This window comes from Artemia franciscana, chromosome 4, assembly GCF_032884065.1.
Source record: "Artemia franciscana chromosome 4, ASM3288406v1, whole genome shotgun sequence".
In the NCBI taxonomy this organism is placed as follows: Eukaryota; Metazoa; Arthropoda; class Branchiopoda; order Anostraca; family Artemiidae; genus Artemia; species Artemia franciscana.
This window is the reverse complement of record NC_088866.1, coordinates 6,897,144-6,916,529: the sequence shown is the minus strand read 5'-3', so window position 1 is coordinate 6,916,529 and position 19,386 is coordinate 6,897,144. Positions and strand designations below refer to the sequence as shown.

General features: G+C 35.0%; 1 protein-coding gene across 4 annotated transcripts in view; it reads right to left on the bottom strand.

The window, feature by feature from the left end:
• The window catches only part of LOC136025924 (SH2B adapter protein 1-like), a 44,280-nt gene that overhangs the window by 1,850 nt on the left and 23,044 nt on the right, over nucleotides 1-19,386 (bottom strand). For 3 of the 4 annotated variants that reach the window (XM_065702002.1, XM_065702005.1, XM_065702003.1), the window contains 2 exons: nucleotides 13,093-13,268; nucleotides 7,914-8,144 (listed from right to left, as the gene is read on the bottom strand). In XM_065702002.1, the coding sequence (XP_065558074.1) occupies nucleotides 7,914-8,144; nucleotides 13,093-13,268 (407 nt within the window). Of the gene's footprint in view, nucleotides 1-976; nucleotides 1,073-7,913; nucleotides 8,145-13,092; nucleotides 13,269-19,386 lie in introns of all 4 variants that reach the window. The other variant, XR_010617176.1, reaches the window with a different exon arrangement.

The window sequence follows — 19,386 nt, the reverse complement described above, 5'->3', positions numbered from 1 at the left end:
GATGCATTTCTTATTTTATTTTTTTCCAACAATGAGGTTTATAAAATCAAAGCACCGTTCACAAGTCATATATGTGAATTAAACGGAGTTAATTCGTAAAGCGCTAACGAGCAATGAAACCTATTTTAGAAAATTCACATACAAGTTCCGAACACGCCACCTGCCACACGCCAAACACGACATCATACAAGCATGCCACCTACCAACGAACAATAGCTTTCATGTACCCAAATTTAAATAGATATATTTGTATTTGTTTGAAGACTTCAGCAACCATCTTGGCATAGGCGTTAAAATAAATGATCGTTTATTGTAGTGACAATTGACGGTTGCAATGCTGCCGTTGACGTTGACAATTGCCGTTGACAATTGATGTTGACAATTGACAATTGCCGTTGACAATTGACGGTTGCAATGCTGCCGTTGACGTTTGTTTTATTGAGCGCTTCTTTTTACTGTCTAATGTGGACGTCATAATACTATCTTATACACCTCTAAAAACCCTTGGTTAAAAAACTCAGGATAAAACCAACACTGAGAAAAAAGGCTAATTGTGTCTCATGCCTTACTCAAGAAAAAAAAAATTCGAAATTCCATAACAGCTGATGTTTTTGATAATTGACTTTTATGTTGGCTCTCGTAGTGAGAGATACTCGCAATTGACCCGCAGTGAACCTTGACCATCTCTACTACATAACTTAAAATTACCGAAAATTACCGTTTTTGGTAATTTTCTCAATATTTTAGTGAATTGAAATTTGCCGTGATATTTTTTTTTTAGTCTAGTTGCAACCCTGCATAGAAGAAACACAAAGACCAAAAAGCGTTTGATTTAGGAATGTTTATATGAGCTTCTTTTCTTGGAAGAAGGAGCCTGTTGGCATAAAACTAGCAAAGCAACATCCAGGAAGAAGCAAATGCTTAAATAAAAGTATTCTAAGTTGAAGGAGAATAAAAGAAAAAAAAAGACACTTACTGGGAACATAATGATTTTAACTGGAAGTAAGCTAAGCGTCATTTCCCATAGCTAGGCATGCTTGCTGTTAGCTAATCACCGAACATCATGCAATACCTACAAATATCATAATGATAATACGAAGCAAAAAAGTGGAATAAAGCGGAGCTTCAACTTGTATATTTCCGCCCTTGTTAGTTTTTACCCATTTTTTGGCTTTTATTGTTCCCTTTAGGTGTATGCCAAGGCTTTTCTTGAATCTACTTGTCATATTTCTAGGAAAAACAATATATTTTAAAATTAGCGCCAAATTCCGATCTAGCTTTGAAAATTTTGTGCAACTTTCTTTAAATCTCAAACCCAAAACCTTTTTGTGAGTCAAAATTTACGTTTTCACACCTTAGGAATTCTTAAATATTTTCTTAGATCACACTCCCTTTCCGTTTACATATTGAAACAAATAAAAATATAGAAAAACAGTTGGAATATTTTTACAACCCATTCAGAAGAGTAATTGAAATATATGCTGTTTACAACAGCTGATATCCTTGTCTTGAACCTTGTTACGTGATTTTGAATTTGTATTTAAATATTTCTTTTTGTCTTTCTCTTTTGTATAGCGTTTGTGATGTTACTTGTTTTCTTTTCATGCTTTGTTGAGGAAATTTTTTTGTTCTTTTTCTTCCCATTGATAAAAGCTTCCAGATGTGAAGCCGAAACATTCAGATCTTTTATTATTAAACGTTTTGTTTTATCCAAAATCTGATTTAAAATATTACATTTGTTTTTCTATATTTTCATTTGTTTAAATTTGTAAACAATTCGTAATGATAAACAGTGCAAGGAAAAGAGGATTTTAAATTCATATTCCCTTTGACAGTGATTAATGCATCTAAAAGTAAAGAGAACTTCATTGCTTGTGTTAATGATAGACTTTTTTGAGTTTGTTTTAACTCTTATTTATTCATCTATCTCCATAAAAGTCAAGGACAACAAAAATAAGTAGATTGAGTTACAAAACGGTCTAACAAAACAAACAAAGCAACGATTTACGAAAAAAATAACAACAACAAAACAGGCCTAGAAAAATAACTGAATAGAATATCAAAATATGAAATGATGATATTAACGAAATCTGAATAGATCTCAAGAATTTATCACATTTCGGAAAAATGAGAAAGGTTATGATAGAGAATGTTTCAGATTTAGGGCAAAAATTATCGATTTTAACCTTGGCTATTTCCAACAGCTCGTTAATTTTATATCTTTAGACTAGTTTAGTATTAGTTTTCTACTCCTCCGCGTGCTTCTCACTCTTCCAATCAAGATAGAGGGACTACAGGTGCATTGGCCTACGGTGGCTTGGTGCTGCAGTGAGTTGTCGGTAGCAGTAGTGGTTTTTCCAGGTACCTATTTAGAGCTAGGTCGACTCTGGCTAAGCTTACACAGTCACACCACTAACAAATATCCTGGACTAAATAATCGATAACGCTAGTGAATATTGTGTAACGAAGGGAAATAACTAAAAGATGGAAATTCAGTGTTTTTTCAGTCATCATCAATCGATAGAACATAACGAATAACTGTTCATAGAACACCTAGATCAAACTTACTTTTTGCAGGGAATGGGTTTTCATTTTGGATGAGAAAATTATTTGTCTTTACTGTTTTTATTGTTTGGTAAATGACCAACTTATACTTATTGACGACATGACTGCCTGTCCATGGATTATTCTTTATGGTTGATTGTGTGTGGCTATGCTGTTTGACCTATGTGGTTGTATGGATGAGTAGGGTTAAGGCCTCATTCAAGTGCTGGTCTATATTAATCACTAATTTAGGAAAACAGTTTTCCCTTTCTCCTTCTATCTCCTTTCTTTTTTTTAATGTGTTTGTGCTGTTGCATTGATGACTTCTCTTTTCGTTATATTATTCCAGGTTGGATCCAGTGCTGGTGGAGGAATTTTTTTTACTTTTCTCCCCAACAGACCTTTACCCTGGTCCAGGTTATTAACCCGATATTGTTAACTATTGGTGAGATGGCACTTATGCAAATTTCCTGTTTTTTCATGTTTTCATGAAACAACTTTTTTTTTTCATGTTTATGTATTTATTGACCTATTGACCTTGTCATGATTTTTGGACTTTGATTGTTGGATTTTGATTTGGATGTTGGTTTGATTTGGATTTATTTTCAATAACTTTTAATGCAACAAAATACAAATATTAGCCTCGGAACTCGGAACGATTTTTTGAAAGTTAGTAAGTGTAAGAGTCGTTGTTTTCTTTGCCAAGATCATTTTATCCCACGGACTTCTGTTAAGAGTACATTGTATAATAAAAATTTTGCATGCAAGTTACGTGGTAATGTTAATTGTAAAACAACTGATGTAATTTACCTATTAGAATGTAATAAATGCTGCCTACAATATGTGGAGGAAACAACTAATAATATATATAAAAGATTTTCTGGACACAAGACAACAGTTAACAATGAAAAAACTAATAACTATCTAGTTCAACATTGTAATAATAGTACATGTTCCATATCAGAAATAACTGTCACAATTTTAGAAAATTTAGAGTTAGAAAATTTAAATAAAGAAGAGAAGAATAATAGACTACGTAAACAGGAGGATTTCTAAATCCATACTCTTAGTACAGCTTATCCTTTTGGGCTAAATGATCGTGTAGCAAAATATGGTGACATGTCTCAGGTTGTTGTCTAATTTATTGATGGTTTTATGGACCATCCTTATTTTACTTGTCCTACTAAACGTAAAAAACGATCGAGAGGACATAGGAAAAATAATAGAAAAAATGAATTAGATTTACATATGCTTTCTATAGATCTATGCCAGCTACTTGAATCTAGGGGTATGATTTCTGTAATAAAATGTCTAAATAATTTATCCAAGAGGAATTTAATCAAACTTTTCTGGATTGTTAAGAATAATACAGCTCTTGAATATAATTTTAAAGTAATATGCGATACATTTGCATTCTAACTAAAACGAAATTTATTTCAAAAAAGAAAAAGTTTGATAAGATTGGTAATAAGGATAACAGATTATGTTTACCTATTAATTTTACTTGTAAGCAGATTGAAGATATTAATTTATCGGAAATTTTAAATCAGCGGGATGTGAAACAGGCCCTTCCTAGTAATTTGAATTATAATGATAGTACAGTTTTAACTTATAAATTTTCAAAAACTATTGGACAAATTATTTTTAATTATAATTTAATACTTAAAAGATTAGATAGTGATATAAATTGGAAACCGGTTTGTAACTGTAAGCAACTTGGCCTATTTGTAAATCCCACTTACAAACATGTTATAACAGGGGACTTGTCAATAATTAAGCAAGATGATCTTCAAATTATAATGAATAAAGGGGCTAATTTCCGTCTTTCTCATCATCTGAAACCATCGAGTGTTCTTGATGGCTTGGAAAATGATTTTGATTTATTTATTGATAAGTGGTGTAAGAAAGAGAATAAAAATAAAGAGAGTTTTCAAAGTTGGAAGAATTTAATTATTAGTAGAATACGAAATAAAATATATTCTAACTTAAAAAATAGTAACACTAAATCATTATTTTATAATGCTAAGATTAAACAAGCAATTGCTAATCTACAGAATGAATCTGTAATTGTGCCGGTAGATAAATCTAATAATAATTTTGCCATAATTTGCCAGAAGCCGTATTGTGATATCTTAAAAAGGGAGTTATGCACAACTAATGTTTACGAAAAGGTAAATTTACAGGATGACTAAAGAAAACAAAAAATATTTTTTATAAGACTAAAATAACGATAAAGAATAAGAATATTGAGAATAAGAGCATTAAAAAAAAGTAGATAATTTAAGAATAAGAACATGAAAAATACGAATATTATAAAAAAGAATAAAGGACAACAAATAGTTAAAGAAAACAATCTGCCCATGGGCGTACGGAGAGGGGGAAGGGGGGAAGCTGTCCCCTCCCAATAGAACTTCAAAAGTTCAAGTTTTTGCTATTAAACCTGTCTACTACTACTACTACACTAGATATGGCTGAAAAAGCAGATGGTTGAAAAAGCAGTTTAGAGAAGGTAGATGGCTAAAAAAACCAGTTGATAAAAGGTATATAATTGAAAAAGCTGGAAATAAACAGAAATGTCCAAACATCGGTTCTGATATCGATATCGTACCACAGCACGCGAAAAAATTTGTCTTTACTGTAGCACCGAAAAACGATGTTAAGCACGCAAAACTGGGCAATTTTAACACTTTAGGAAGTAACAGTTGCGACAACCCTGTACACATTACTACCTCATGTTATATCAAATAACTTTGATGAAAAAAGCAGCCTAAGTGTTTAACAAGTTTGATAGTATTTTCTTATCAATGGATACCCGGAAATTTTTTCAATAGGGTAAGTATGGCTGCCCCTTCCCTAGACAAGAAGCTATGTGCGCCCATGGATCTGCCTACTTTCAAAGAATCTCAAGTTGAAGTTAAAACACTGAGACCTCTCTTAAGAATATAAATCTTCATAATAAAAATTAAACTCGATTTAAGCTTGTTTTGGAGTTTACTCTCATAGTTTTCATAGGCATGCTGCACTGTTAATATCGTTATTACCTTTAATTCCTTTTATCTTAAAGGCAATGCTGCCTTGTCAATGGTGTTTGTAATTACTTATTGAAATGAATTACAGACATTAAAAACTTGCTTCTATTTAGTTTTCTATTTACTCTGATCACCAGCTAAGGGACTGGGCAGACGTAGCGTTTTCTTCCCGTGTTTAAGAGCGTAGAGTTGAAAAGGATAACGCGATTTTTTCACAGAAAAGGTAGCTAGCCCTGGACGAATCACTTAAAATTTATAAAACGTGGACACCAAACGAAGACAGTTTGCTTGGCTAAGCCATCAGTTAGCACAATGAATAACTTATCATAGGTGAGCTAGCGAGTAACTACGTTTCTTATGCTGAAAACATTCCAACACACCCAGACAACCTCTCACACTAATGTAAGCCCCCCCCCCCCCAAAAAAAAAGAAAATGAAGATTAGCATCAACCTAGAAAGTAATACTAGCTCAAAAGGTAGCGCGAAATATTCCGTATTGAATAAATGCAGCCACTTGTAGTTTGAAAAAGGCTACATTTGTATTCGACGAGCCGATGTTACTGAAGACGAATAAAATCATATCTTGAAATTCTCATATAATATACAAAAGTCGTTGAATAATTTAAACAGTTGATTGAAACAATCGTCGAAGTAAAAAATAGCGAATAGAAAATAGTTAGAAAAGAATATAGTTAGAAAAGAGAAACAGTAGAAAAAAAAGAAAGTTCACTTTACTTGAATCCGTGTGATTTTGTTGAAATCTAGATTTGTACGAATAATTGAAAGTCACCTAACATCCCTGAGAAAGCACAATTGCTATTTAAAAATCTATAGGGGCCTTTACTACTACTATCTAACCAACTACTAACAACCCACTGTAGCGCCAAACCCCCCAAGGTCAACACAGCTGTGCACACTCCACATCTACCTCAACCCATTGACAGCATCATTCTTTATCCCCTCACATGGTACTCCAGCCTCCTCTAAATCCGTCCTTAGGACCTTTTCTCAGACCATTCGGTAACGGCTTACTTTTTGTTTGGCCCCAAAAGGATAGCCAGAAAATACAATCTGTGGCAGTCAGTCATCGGTCATCCGTAAAAAAAATGCCCTAGACATCTTAAACTTTCTTCCATTATAGCCGTAGAAACTGGAATCAAACCCAACCAAATTTTTCTTACAGCTTATTGAATCGTAATCACTGTCAGTCAAACTAGTACCTAGGAGTACCTTTGGACAGAATTCATATGGAAAGGTACTTTTGCAAACCTTTGTCAGTTGGTATATTACAAACTTGTATAAGTTCACTGTGACTCTATTTGGATATTCTCGGAGCAAAACTAGAAAATTGGCTATATTTTATTTGGGAGATAAATGAAATAAATTACGATATACAATTAACTGGAAAATCCAAAAGACAATAGACATGTGTGCCTGTATTTAACTTAAAAAATCGAAGTGTTAAGTCACATAACCCAATTCTTTGATTTTAGACAAGGGTTAAACTGCATACAAAGATTTCAAACAGACACTAATTTTAAATATTTACATATTTTAAATATTTATTAATTTTTAAATATTATTTTATTATTATATTATTATTTTAAATTATTTTTAAATATTTACTAATTTACATATTTGACTCCATGTTGATGTTCGTATGGAGTGAAGGTCGGCTGACTAGAATTTTGATGACTTTGTTTTACCCGACGCGTTCGCAGGCTAGAGTTTTGTAGGTCTTTTTGTTGTTACAATTAAATATAAATCAAATTCTTTTTTTAAATTAAATTAAATACAAACCTAGAAGGCAGAGGAAGCAATGGTTTCAAACTAGCTTTAAATATATAAATTTATTTACATATTTTCCTGTACGTTGATTTTCATGTAGAGTGATGGTCGCCTGGCTAAGATTTGGATGACTTTTCTTTTTGCTCGATGTATTTGTAGGCTAGAATTTTGTAGGATTTTTTGTTGCAAGAATTAAATATTGATTTACTTTTTTTTTAAATTAAATGCCGACCAGGAGGGTGAGGGAATCGGCGGCATCCCCTTTGTGGTCAAGATATTCCTATAAATTTAAATAAAAATTGTACAAATTTAAACTGCACCCAAACTAGGGGAGCAGCCACTTTCTGTGGATTCGCCACAGCTTAGAAAGTGCTATCTTAAACAGACCTTAAAGCATAAAACAAAGTTAAGGAAAAGTAAAACTCTAAAGAAGCAAATGAAAGAAAAGCACGAAAGAAATATGAGGACAAAATAGGTGAGAAGCGTTGAAGAAAAAGAAAATAGTGCTAAAAAGGCAACACAAAATTAAACAGAATCATTCATTTGGTTTACCTCTCTTGTTACTGGGAACTGTGGCCGTCTTCCATCTGAACTTGCAATATTTCTCTCAGCAGACGGTACCGAAGCAGAAACTACAAAATCTGTGAGCGTGACATCACTTAGACCGCCCGATTCTAGGGGAATGGGATTTATTCTGAAATGTTCCAGCATTTCAAAGATATTTGGAAACCAGAGATGCTGTACCTTGCAACTCCCATCCGTATTTATTGTTAGACGTAGGTGCTAGAATAAATATTTTATAAGGTTAACTTAGTGGCGCAATTAGCATGGGGCCACCCCGGACCGATTATAAAAGTGCCACCCCCTTTCTCAGTCTAATTAATAATCACCCCCCTGTGAAAAAGAAAAAAAGGAGACACAATTTAGTGCTTCCAATACACAAAAAGAGATTTTCCTTGCTGTTCAAAAGCGGGGTACTGTAATTCCCTAACATAGGAATTTTACCATGTTGATTCTAATAGTGCAACTTCCAATTCCAACTGACGCTATTTTCGATATCTTTCAGGTGCTTCTTCGAAATGCCCACAAATTTGTTTTCGCAATAAGCTGTTACTAATAAGATTAACTGAAATAAATGTTACCATCCCTGAGTTATTTAATGCGCAATTCTTTCTAAATACATTTTTTTCCAAAATGCCTTTTTAAGTTTCCGGTCACTATGGACCGAGATTTACTCTTTACTAGGTTATAGCTACCACCGCCGAGATCATATGGGCCACTGTCCAACACCCTTTAGGTCCTCAAGGTTCGACGGACCTCTGTTTCCTTCAACTTCAAACTCTGGAATTGTGTTGGGATTAGTAGGTTGTTTTACTATCTCATTAGAGATTTTTTCAAAAGTGCCAGATCTGAATCGAGACCACGCTCTACCACAACGTTTCTACCGGTTGTTTTGATGTATTAACAAATCGGAGCTCGGTCCTCCGTGGTCGTAATACACTGTAGAGATGACCCTTCACCTTTCTGTTCTTTTTTTTCTTTCTCTCCGTCCCGGCCCCTAGAAAGTGCCACCTAGGGTGGTCCAAACGCCTTACTTACGACACTGGGTTAACTAACCAAAGAACCTGTCAGAAGACAGGTGCTAAAAAAGAAAAAAACCGCACCGTATACTCTCTTAGAAGGACGGGAGAAAACACCCTCTTCCCCAAAACATAAACTGAGACCCAAAACAAAGTACTAGAAAAACAACGCTATAGGACGCAGCACCTTCATTTGGAATGATCTACCGAAGTACATTTACTCCAAGCACGTCTATTAATTCCTTTAAAACCAAGATCAACAGACACAACTTTAGGGAGAAAGCCTAGGTAAATGGTGAACCAAGGGCCCGTCAGGCCCTACATTTTTAGTGTCCTGGTGCCATGAATAGTCTCACAGAAAAATACACAAGCCCGCTTATAAACAATCAAATCGATCCCCAGCAAGGGCTTACTCTCTTGTAATAATTTTGACTCTGCTGCAAAATCACTCCGGATTAATAATGACTTCTACACGTTCTATTGCCAAGCGGTATTGGCTAGGTGTAGTCAATATTACCGATGCACACACATAATATTTTGCAAAAGGAAAGCAATATATTTTTCTAAAGCAATTTTTCAAGCAAGGAGCAGCCTTTAGAAGAACTGACTCAAGAATATGGAGGATGGTGCCTGAATAGCTCAGAAAAGTCATTCATTCACCTTTTTCAATTTTTATTAGCTTCTCCTTAATTTATTTTTTAATCCCTTACTGAGTTAGTGTTTCTAGCGTTTAATCGATGGGCGTTTCTTTCTCCTCCTCTACAGGCCTTACAGGGAATTATTACTATCTATTTATCGCACGTTTAAATAAATTTTAACTTAAAATAACATTAAATCATGTTCAAGTTTGCATAAAATTTTATTACGTGACGAATGTACAATTTTTTTCTTATTCAAACAGCTTTACGGATACATCACTCAGCTTTACAGTCCCTATTACAGTCAACTTTCGTCCCTACTGGTCCCTGCTGATCTCCGTTTCTTAGTCCTTCCACCAGGTACTTTAAAGGTGAGTTGGGGACCAGTCATCCTGTACCATTATACATGCTTCGTGTTTACCTTCCCTGAATTTCTCCAGGTACCCATTTGGAGCCGGATCGATTCTGGCTAATCTTACAGAGTCACACCACTGACCTTTGTTCCAAACCAAATAATTGGCGATATCAGGAGTCAAACCCCTATTCCAAGGACATGGAATTACATGTCGGGTCATAAGCCTAGCAAGGAAAGACTAAAAACAGTTTTATGCATCAATAAGAGAATTTTTAAATGAGGGATTGCTTACTAAAAATGAAGAAGTAAAAAAGAATGATATTCAACACAAAATAAATATTAACATGAATTAAATTATTTAATTATTATTAAATTATTTATTAAATGTTAAATTATTTTATTAACAATTAAATTATTTATTAGTTTATATTATTTTATTAACAATTAAATTATTTAATGAATAAACAAATATTAACAATAATTTCGGTCTGAATTTTTCAAAGAATTTTAGAAGTATTAAGCCAAATTGAGATATTTCTTTTTATACAAATGTAAAGACCGTGAAGAATTTGGAATATTTGGATGTTTACTTGTGGGGCGGAGCATAGTCAATGTGCTTGAAAACATCTTAGTAAAAACTTTGTCAAAGTCCTGACGCGCAGTTGCGCATGCTCCTCCTCTGTCCATTATGCACGGAGCTAAACTCTACTCCCTCCTCAAGATAAACCCGAACACAATTTAAATTCTACTAAATTATTTGTTTAAAAAGCTTTGTATTTCATGTGCAATTTTTGATTTTTTTTAATATTTATATTTTATCTATATATTTCATATATTTATAAGTAATGTATTTTTATATATCTATTTATATTATTTATCATATTTAAATTTTGTACTACATTGGTGCAGTCTAGCGGTTTTAATATTCCAATGCAAGACGACTATCATTTCATAGCTCGGATTCAGCTCTCCCCGTCTATCGAATTACGTCCAATTTTAAATTTGCTTTCCATGTTTTAAAATCGAAAATATGCTGATAATACGTCAGAAACAAGCAAAAATAGGAAAAAAGTTCCGATTTTTAAAAGCAACTGCATATCAGTTTCCAAGAAAAACAAATAATACCATAATTCTGGCTCGGTAAATGTGTTGGTATGAAAATAATGAATCCAATTATATAATTATCTCGTTTTTTTGGTGCTATTCGTCACAAAAGCCAGCGAACATAAGCAAGACCATCGCAGCAGGTTCTGCCTTATTATAACTGGCAGTTACGGCTGGTTGAGAATAAATACTTTCAAGCACTATGGTTCAGTTAATTTTTTGGATGTAAAATTACACCAGGAAGCACCCATAAATGGGTACAATTGGCAACGGTGTATCAGGCGAATTCCGTAGACAATATTTTATATATTCATATATTATGTATTTTTATATATTTAATTATATTATTCATTCTATCTATATTTTATATTATGTTTGTGCAGTTTAGTGGTTTTAATATTTCAATGCAAGACGACTATCATTTCATACCTAGAATTCAGCTCTCATCGTCTATCGAATTACGTCAAATTTTGATAATTTCTTTCAATTTTTTTTTTAATTGAAAATATGCTGAAACTACGTCAGATTATAACATATGAAAATGCCTTATTATAACTGGCAGTTATCGCTGGTTGAGAATCATCATATGAAAACGCCCTATTATAACTGGCAGTTATTGCTGGTTGAGAATAAATATTTTCAAGCACTATGGTTCAGTTAATTTTTTGTTTTGAATGAGAAATTATACAAGGAAGCACCCATAAATGGGTACAATGGGCAACGGTGTATCAGGTGAATTCCATAGACCCCAAAAATGATTATTCCTACATCTGCTATCACTAAAACATCACGGCAGCACCAAACCACCTAAGGCCAACATAGCTACACGCGCTCATCCTCCATCCCAATACGCATAAACGACTTCCGATGAAAAGCAGAAATGCCTATTCCGCTTTTTTAAAAGCCCCTTTATTGAAAATCAGCTCCGTCACTAATTATCACAGTAATATACAAGTACAAATAAAAATTCTTCTCACAATTATTCTAATGCTGTCTATTCAACTCAATATTTTTATAAAACGACTATAAAAAACAAAACAAAAAGGAACAAGATCAAGAAAAGCCATAAATACACATTTTAGCATTTTAAACTAAAGAAACGTTTCGAAAAACAAACGCGTTCCGGATTTTTTCGAACCAATTAACCTACTGAGCTAATCTCTAGTCTCACCTATAGTGTTACACTTGAACTTTTTTAAACCTCTGGCAGTCTTTATTGTAAAAACAGATCTCACAAGCAAAACCACCGAACTTGAGTTTTAAGTCTAATTCAAAAGGAGTCAAAATAAACACAAAACAAAAACAAATAATGCATCGAAAAACGATGCTGTCTATAGAATAATAAGCAATAGACATTTGGACCAAAAAAATACAATATAATACCAATAGGATAGAATCAAATAAAAGGCAAAAAAACATCCAAAATAAATGAAATGAAACAATAGGTTAGAGAAAGTTATCACAGAGGGTATGATCTATTATTGACCAGCTCGATAATAAAAGGTACCAAGTTGGGAATTTGTAATGGAGTTAGATGGGATTTGAAAGGAGTCGGTCGCAAGGGCTATGGTTTAGTTCAATTTTGGATTTCATAGTGAATGTCTTGTTTTCAGTAATTAACAAAACGGACATCTGTAAAAATTTAACAGACACTATTCCTTTGTTATTGCTTTTTCAGATTGATTAGCTAAAAGTTTGGCCATCAACAGTCCGGAAAAATGAGAAAATTTACAGATTACATGGATCACCAAACACCTGCACAGGGTGGGGGTCTTTGCGCCAAGATGTTTTCGTATTCTAGAGACAATCCGCCACTTTTTTCTTTTTTCTTTTTTTTTTTAGCTTAAGCCCTTCAAGAGTAAAATCAGGCTTATTTGCTCGGGAATTGTCATATATATTGTTAGAAAAAATATTTTTCATGCCTTCTAATGATGTTGTTCAATTTCACATCCTACAAGCTAAAATTTCATCTTCTTTCCTTTGTTTCAGGTTAACAAGGTTGCATGAAAGCAATTTTTAATTTTACTAATTAGTACAAGCATGAATTGCCTTACCTTAGCCTTTCCTTGAAAATTAAATGTGAGTACAAATTCTCCACGTCTGGTCTCACTCTGGCGCACTAAAAATGTTCCATGGCCTGTCTGGCCATCTTGTAACACTAATTGAGCAGCATCTGACCTAGACAGCATTCCATGGAACCAAGGATAGGTGAACAATATGTTGTATAGGTCTAAATAAAATAAGTATTAAAATAACTACTGGTCGATTCCTAAGCTGTATCCTCTTATGTTTCCGTCTATAAAACACTAGAGTCAACCTGTCTTGTTCCTCAATAGAAAGGCTTTGTTTATATTGCTTAGATTATCAAAATAAAATCTCAAAAAAATTTATTAGCATTACTTAAAATTACCAAAAATAGGGAACACCATAATGGGATAGGAATAAAGACCTAACATTAATAGATATGGTAAGGATACGGCATTAGACTTTACAGTCCCTTCCGGCGGTGCTGATCTCCGTTTCATGGCCCTTCAGCCAGGAAGTGCAATGGGGGGTTGGGGGCCAGCCATCCTGTGCTTTCGCACACCCTTCCTGTTTACCTTCCCCAGATTTCTCCAGGTACCCATTTAGAGCTGGGTCGACTCTGGCTAAGCTTACAGAGTCACGCCACTGACCCCCGTCCCAACTGAAGAATTGGGTACACTGGGATTCGAACCCTCGTCCTCTCAGACAAAGGATCCCGAATCCAGCGCACCAACCAACTCGGCCAGGATACAACTAGATATGAAATTATGCTATTTGAAACTTTTCAAATTATTAGTTATTATGGGCTGGAGTTCGCTCTTTAATATGTTGCCCTTGCTGGGGCAACCCTTATCTCCTAAAGATGCAGCATGTGCCAACAAAGATTACATTACAATCCCTCAAGAAAGAATATCCATAATTTCTTTCTATTTGAAGGCAAGAGTGATTACAACTTTAAACACGGTACTAATCTTTGTGAAATCACATCCTAACGTCACATTATTATTGATAATCCTTGTGTAGCCACTTGCATGAGCAAAAATTTTCCTACCTAAATGTATTGGAGATGAGTAAAAGATACACAAATTACCGTAAGGTTATGACTCCTAATTTTTGTTTACAAGTTCTCTCCTGATGAAGGAGGAATAAGAATTTAAAGCATGACAGGGCTGCAAAGATCTACAGTCACAAATACCTCAATCAACGTCTATGACTGGACACCTCTGAAATTCTCATCTACTATTGGTCCAAGGTACTTGCCCCATAGATTTGAAGCCAATTTTCAAGAAAAACCTTTCTGCCATAAATCTAAAAGTCGGAATGGTACAGGAGGGGCCATAGTCACACTTTTTGCCTTCAGTCATACGGACAGAAAATTTGTAAATAATTGAATTCAAACAAAATGCAACACAGTTTTGTCAAAACATTTTCAGCGAAAGAAGAATGGGCATGGATCCAATTGAGCCTCAAATCATACAGGTTGAGAATCTGGCCACATTTCGATTTCAAGGAGCTACAAATGCAGACATTTCTATTAAGAAATTAGGAACTGGGAAGGGCAGGTTTGCTGGAGAGACCCGAGCCCTCTTTGGTGACAAAACTATAAACAAAGCTTGAGCAAACTCAAACTCTCAACCCTGGATGAAAGGAGGCATGAATTGCTAATGAACTCTGGAGCTACCATCCTGAAGTCCTCAGCCCTCAGCACACCGAGATGTCCTACCTCCCTTTACTTCAGAAACAAAACAAGGTTGGTAACTCTGAGAGAGAGAAAAACTGTCAGAATACACGCCTACACACTCAACGACAAGATTTTTAAACTCCTCTGTGCCCTACTACGTCAGGTCTACAACAACAGTGTCCTGAAGTCGAGGTTATGGCTCATCATTTTTGTTTTTGGTGTTGTGTCTTTTTGTGCTTTTCTTTTTTTGTGTTTTTTTTTTACAATAACCATGTTATTGCAGTGTGAAAAAGGGAACGAATAAAGATTATTATTATTATTTGTTTCCTTAATCGTACAGATTGAAAATTCTTGCATGGTTCCAGCAGAAACAAGTAGCAACATGCCAAAGCTTCTGCAAAAAAAAATAAAAAAAATAGCAAGGTGAGAGAGCTTTTGGAGAGGCCAAGGGTCCACTTTAGACCTTAAATCAAACCGACTGGAAATTGTTGCACGTTCTTGACTTAACCAAGGTGAAGCATGCCAACCATTATACTTAATATTTGGATGTGAGAGAAGCGGATTTGTTGCAAGGGCCATTAACCCCTTTAGTCCTCCAATTATAGGCTAAAGATTTTAAGTTCTCACAGGATTCCTACTGAAACAATTGCAACCTGCCTAACTTTCTGCTTAAAGTTGTCAGAGGGATGGGCACAGAGTGCAGGTGAGGAAACCAATCAATTTCGGTTCTAAATTATACAAATAGAAATCCTTGCGCCATCATGGTGGACCTTAATTTCGAATCTTTGACGCGTGGTAGCCTGCTTCAAAAAAACGAAGTGCTGTTGTCAAATAAAACTAACTAAAAGCTCTTGCTACTCCTTTTGTTTTGAGAAGTATTCTTTTGCTTTTTCATATAAGTTTATTGCGTGGTTAGAGTTTCTGGAATTTCCCTCTCCTGAACTCACTGTTTCCTAGCTCTTCTAGCCCCCTAAGGGAAGGGGGCCAATCATCTAATTGGTTATCAGAAGCGGATATTCCTATTGTTGTATCTCCAATATCCAATGATGATAGCCTGAATGAAACCATGATTACTGTCTCTGAGTCCCCAATCCCTGAAACCGATAACCTGCCAAATGAGGGTTTTCAGACAATGGGCAGAAAACAGAAACGAAAAAAGCCTTCCGAGTCCTCCTGAAATAATTGGACTCTCAAACTCAGTCCCAGTTGTGGAGATAAAGGACAAACCCATTATCCTTTTTACTCCAACAGTAAAAGATCAATCTTTCTCTATCAAAAATATTGCTAATATTAAAATGAATCTTTTCAAAGCTTTTAGATGCAGCTTTACTGTGAATGTAAACAGAGATGGTTCACTAACAGTTATGTTTCTAGACAGAAATAAAGCCTGCAAAGCGCTTAGCCTACATAAAATTGACAATATCCCTGTTACACCTGAATAGTGGAAACCAACCCTGAAAAATTTTCAGAAAATAGTGCTGTACAACATACCATTGGAACTGTCAAATGATGACTTGAAAGATGGTCTTACGAACAACAAGGGGGAAATGCTGGAGGTTCTGGATGTTCATCGTATGGGCAAGCTGGATTCTAAGGGAACAAGAAGTAGTAAGAGTGTCCTCTTTATCTTACCTGCTAGTTCCCAATTTGACTCGGTTTTCCTTTTTAGTCAGCAAAAAGCTCATAAAATATACCAAGAAAAACCTCTCCAATGCTCAAAATGTTTTAAGCTTGGTCACTCATCTAAGTATTGTTCTTCTTCTGAACCAGGGTGCCCTAATTGCCTTGGTAATCACTCCTTGTCTACAGAAAGTAGATGTACTGAAGTGCCTAAATGTACAAACTGTGATGGTAGACATCAATCAACAGATCACAATTCATGTCCTAAATATGTTCAACGAGCTAAAGTTTTAAGGATTGCTCTTCAAGAAAATGTCCCTTTCCCTATAGCTGCAATGGAGCTGGCCAAGCTCTCCAAAGTACCATCAGGTCCAAGAGTTAATGAGGCCAAGGAAGTGAATTTAGCCCTTCCTCAAAAACCCTGGCTACAGGCCCATAAGAACAACCAAAATCAGGCACTCATACCTCCTACTGAGACTTCTTACCCTCTGTTGGCTAAGGAGCATCCCAAGGTGGCTAGTCCCTCCCTCAACAATTCTAGAACTAATCCTAAATCTTGGTCTGAAAAAGTGGCAGCTTTTCCTAATATTTCTACTCAAGCAAACACGATGCAAGATAGAGTTGGACCTCATATTACTAATTTAATTAAATATGTTGCATCAGTGGACCTGATCTTACAATCAAATATGGCTAAAGATAAAAAAGCCAGTATAACAAAAGAAATCGTAGAACACTACTTTTCCAATTTTATTTTCAATGAAATAGGAACAGAATTATCATCCATTCTCTCAAAGTATCATGCATGTCACCTATTCAACTCTTCCTATGTTAGCTAAGCTGCAGATCCTACAATGGAATTGCGTCTCTTTAAATTCAAATAAACTTGCTGATCTTATCCAATGTGCAAATGATAATAGAATTGGGATTATTGGGACTAATCTTCATCAGTACAAGAAAATCAAAATGCCTGGGTACAAGTGCTACAGGAAAGATAGATCAACTAACAGAAAGGGAGGGGGTGTTGCAATCTTTGTTCATTTTTCAATCCAACACTCCCCTCAACCCTTAACTATCTACAGGGATGAAATAGATGTTGTAGGTATAATAATTACCTTAGCCAATGGTAACCATCTTCCCATAAAATCCTTTTATAATCCATGTGGGAGTAAGGACATCCAAAGTATCTTGGAAGCAGAATTATCAGGTAATAATACCTTTATTTGTGGTGATTTTAATGCCAATACTCCTCTCTGGGAACAATCAGCTGGTAGCAACAAAGCAGGAAGAAGAATAAAGTACATAGTGTCCAATTTTCCAGACACCTTGATTTTCACTCCATTTGACTTTCAGACCAGGTATAATATTTCTTCTAACTCTTTCTCAACTATAGATTTGCTTTTGGGTCCTTCTTCATATTATGATCTAGTTCAGATGGTAAAGGTGTTGTCTCTTCAATCTGATCAATGTGCAATTCTTACATCATTTCAAGATTAATACTACACTCCCAAATCCTACGTCCCTACATTTATTAACTCCAAAGGTAATTGGTCCCTTTTTCGTGAGATATTAAATGAAGTAGATTTTCCTTTATTTCTTCTAATTCTGATATTGATGCCATTGAGTTTTGAGATCAATCCAGCTGGAGTCAGCTAAATTGGCAATTCCAATGACTAGGGTGCATTTTTACAATGGCTCCAAAAGACCCAAGAATTGGTGGAATGATGAGTGTAGGGTTGCAGTTCTGGCAAAAAGAAAGGCTCGTAAAATGTTTCAAAAGCACCCATCTCAGTCAACAGCAACCTCTTATAAGCAGTCATGTGCTAGGGTGAAACTACTTTGTAGGAGAGCTAAACAGAGTACATGGCTGAATTTCAGCTCAAGTATCAGTTTTAGAACCCCAATTTCAAAGCTCCACAATTTCATTAGCCAACTAAATAGTGGAAAGCAGCCTAATGATGACCGTAAATATGATATCATTCAGGATGGTTATCCAATTGTCTCAGATAAAAAGAAGGCAGAACTGTTTACTGATATTTTTAAAAATGATTGCTCAGATTTTCATCCCATCCGACCTCCTTATTGTAATCTCCCTCTTACCTCTTCTTATAAGGGTACTCTGATGAAACTTTTTTCCCAAGATAAATTTTGTGTAGCGCTTAATTCTCTTAACATCAAGTCTTCCCCAGGTTATGATGGTATTTATATGAAGTGGATTCTTGAGTCCCCAATGGTGGTTCATACAGCCCTCTTAAGTCCTTATAATCTTATTTGGTCAAGTCGAAAGTTCCCAGATGCTTGGAAGATTGCTCAGGTATTTCCAGTTTTAAAACCTTCTTATTCATCTAGTGATGTTAAGTCTTACCGTCCTATTTCGGTATTACCTTCCTTTAGTAAAGTTCTGGAAAGGCTTGTCTTATCAAGAATTGAGTGGTTTACTGAAGTCAACAATCTCTTTCCTAGTGAGCAAACAGGTTTCAAAAAAGGACATAGCTCTTTAGACAACATTACCCGGCTAGAAATTGATGTTTGTAACTCTCTTAAAATAAGACATGTCACAATGGCTGTTCTGTTTGATTGGTCGGATGCCAATGGAAACGTAGTTCACAATAAATTATTGGAAATCCTAATAAATCTTGACTTCCCGTATTCTTTTATAAGTTTTATAAAGTCTTTTCTAACTGATAGATATTTTACGTTCAAGTAAATAAGTCTAGGGGTGAGCAATGTCCCATTACGAGAGGACTTGCTCAAGGTGCAATATTGAGCCCTCTTCTATTCACCTTGTATGTTTCTGAATTTCAAGTATCTCATGCATCATTTGGCCTTTATGCAGATGATTTCATTATTTGGAAGTCGGGAAGGGATATTGGCCTTCTTCAAAGCCTTATTTAACAGGATATAAATTTTGTTCATAGATTCTCTTTAGCATTTGGCTTCCCAATCTCAATCAGTAAAACTAAAGCCATTATATTTACTAATGGTACTATAGATCCTCTTAATCCACTGACAATTTTCTCAAGGA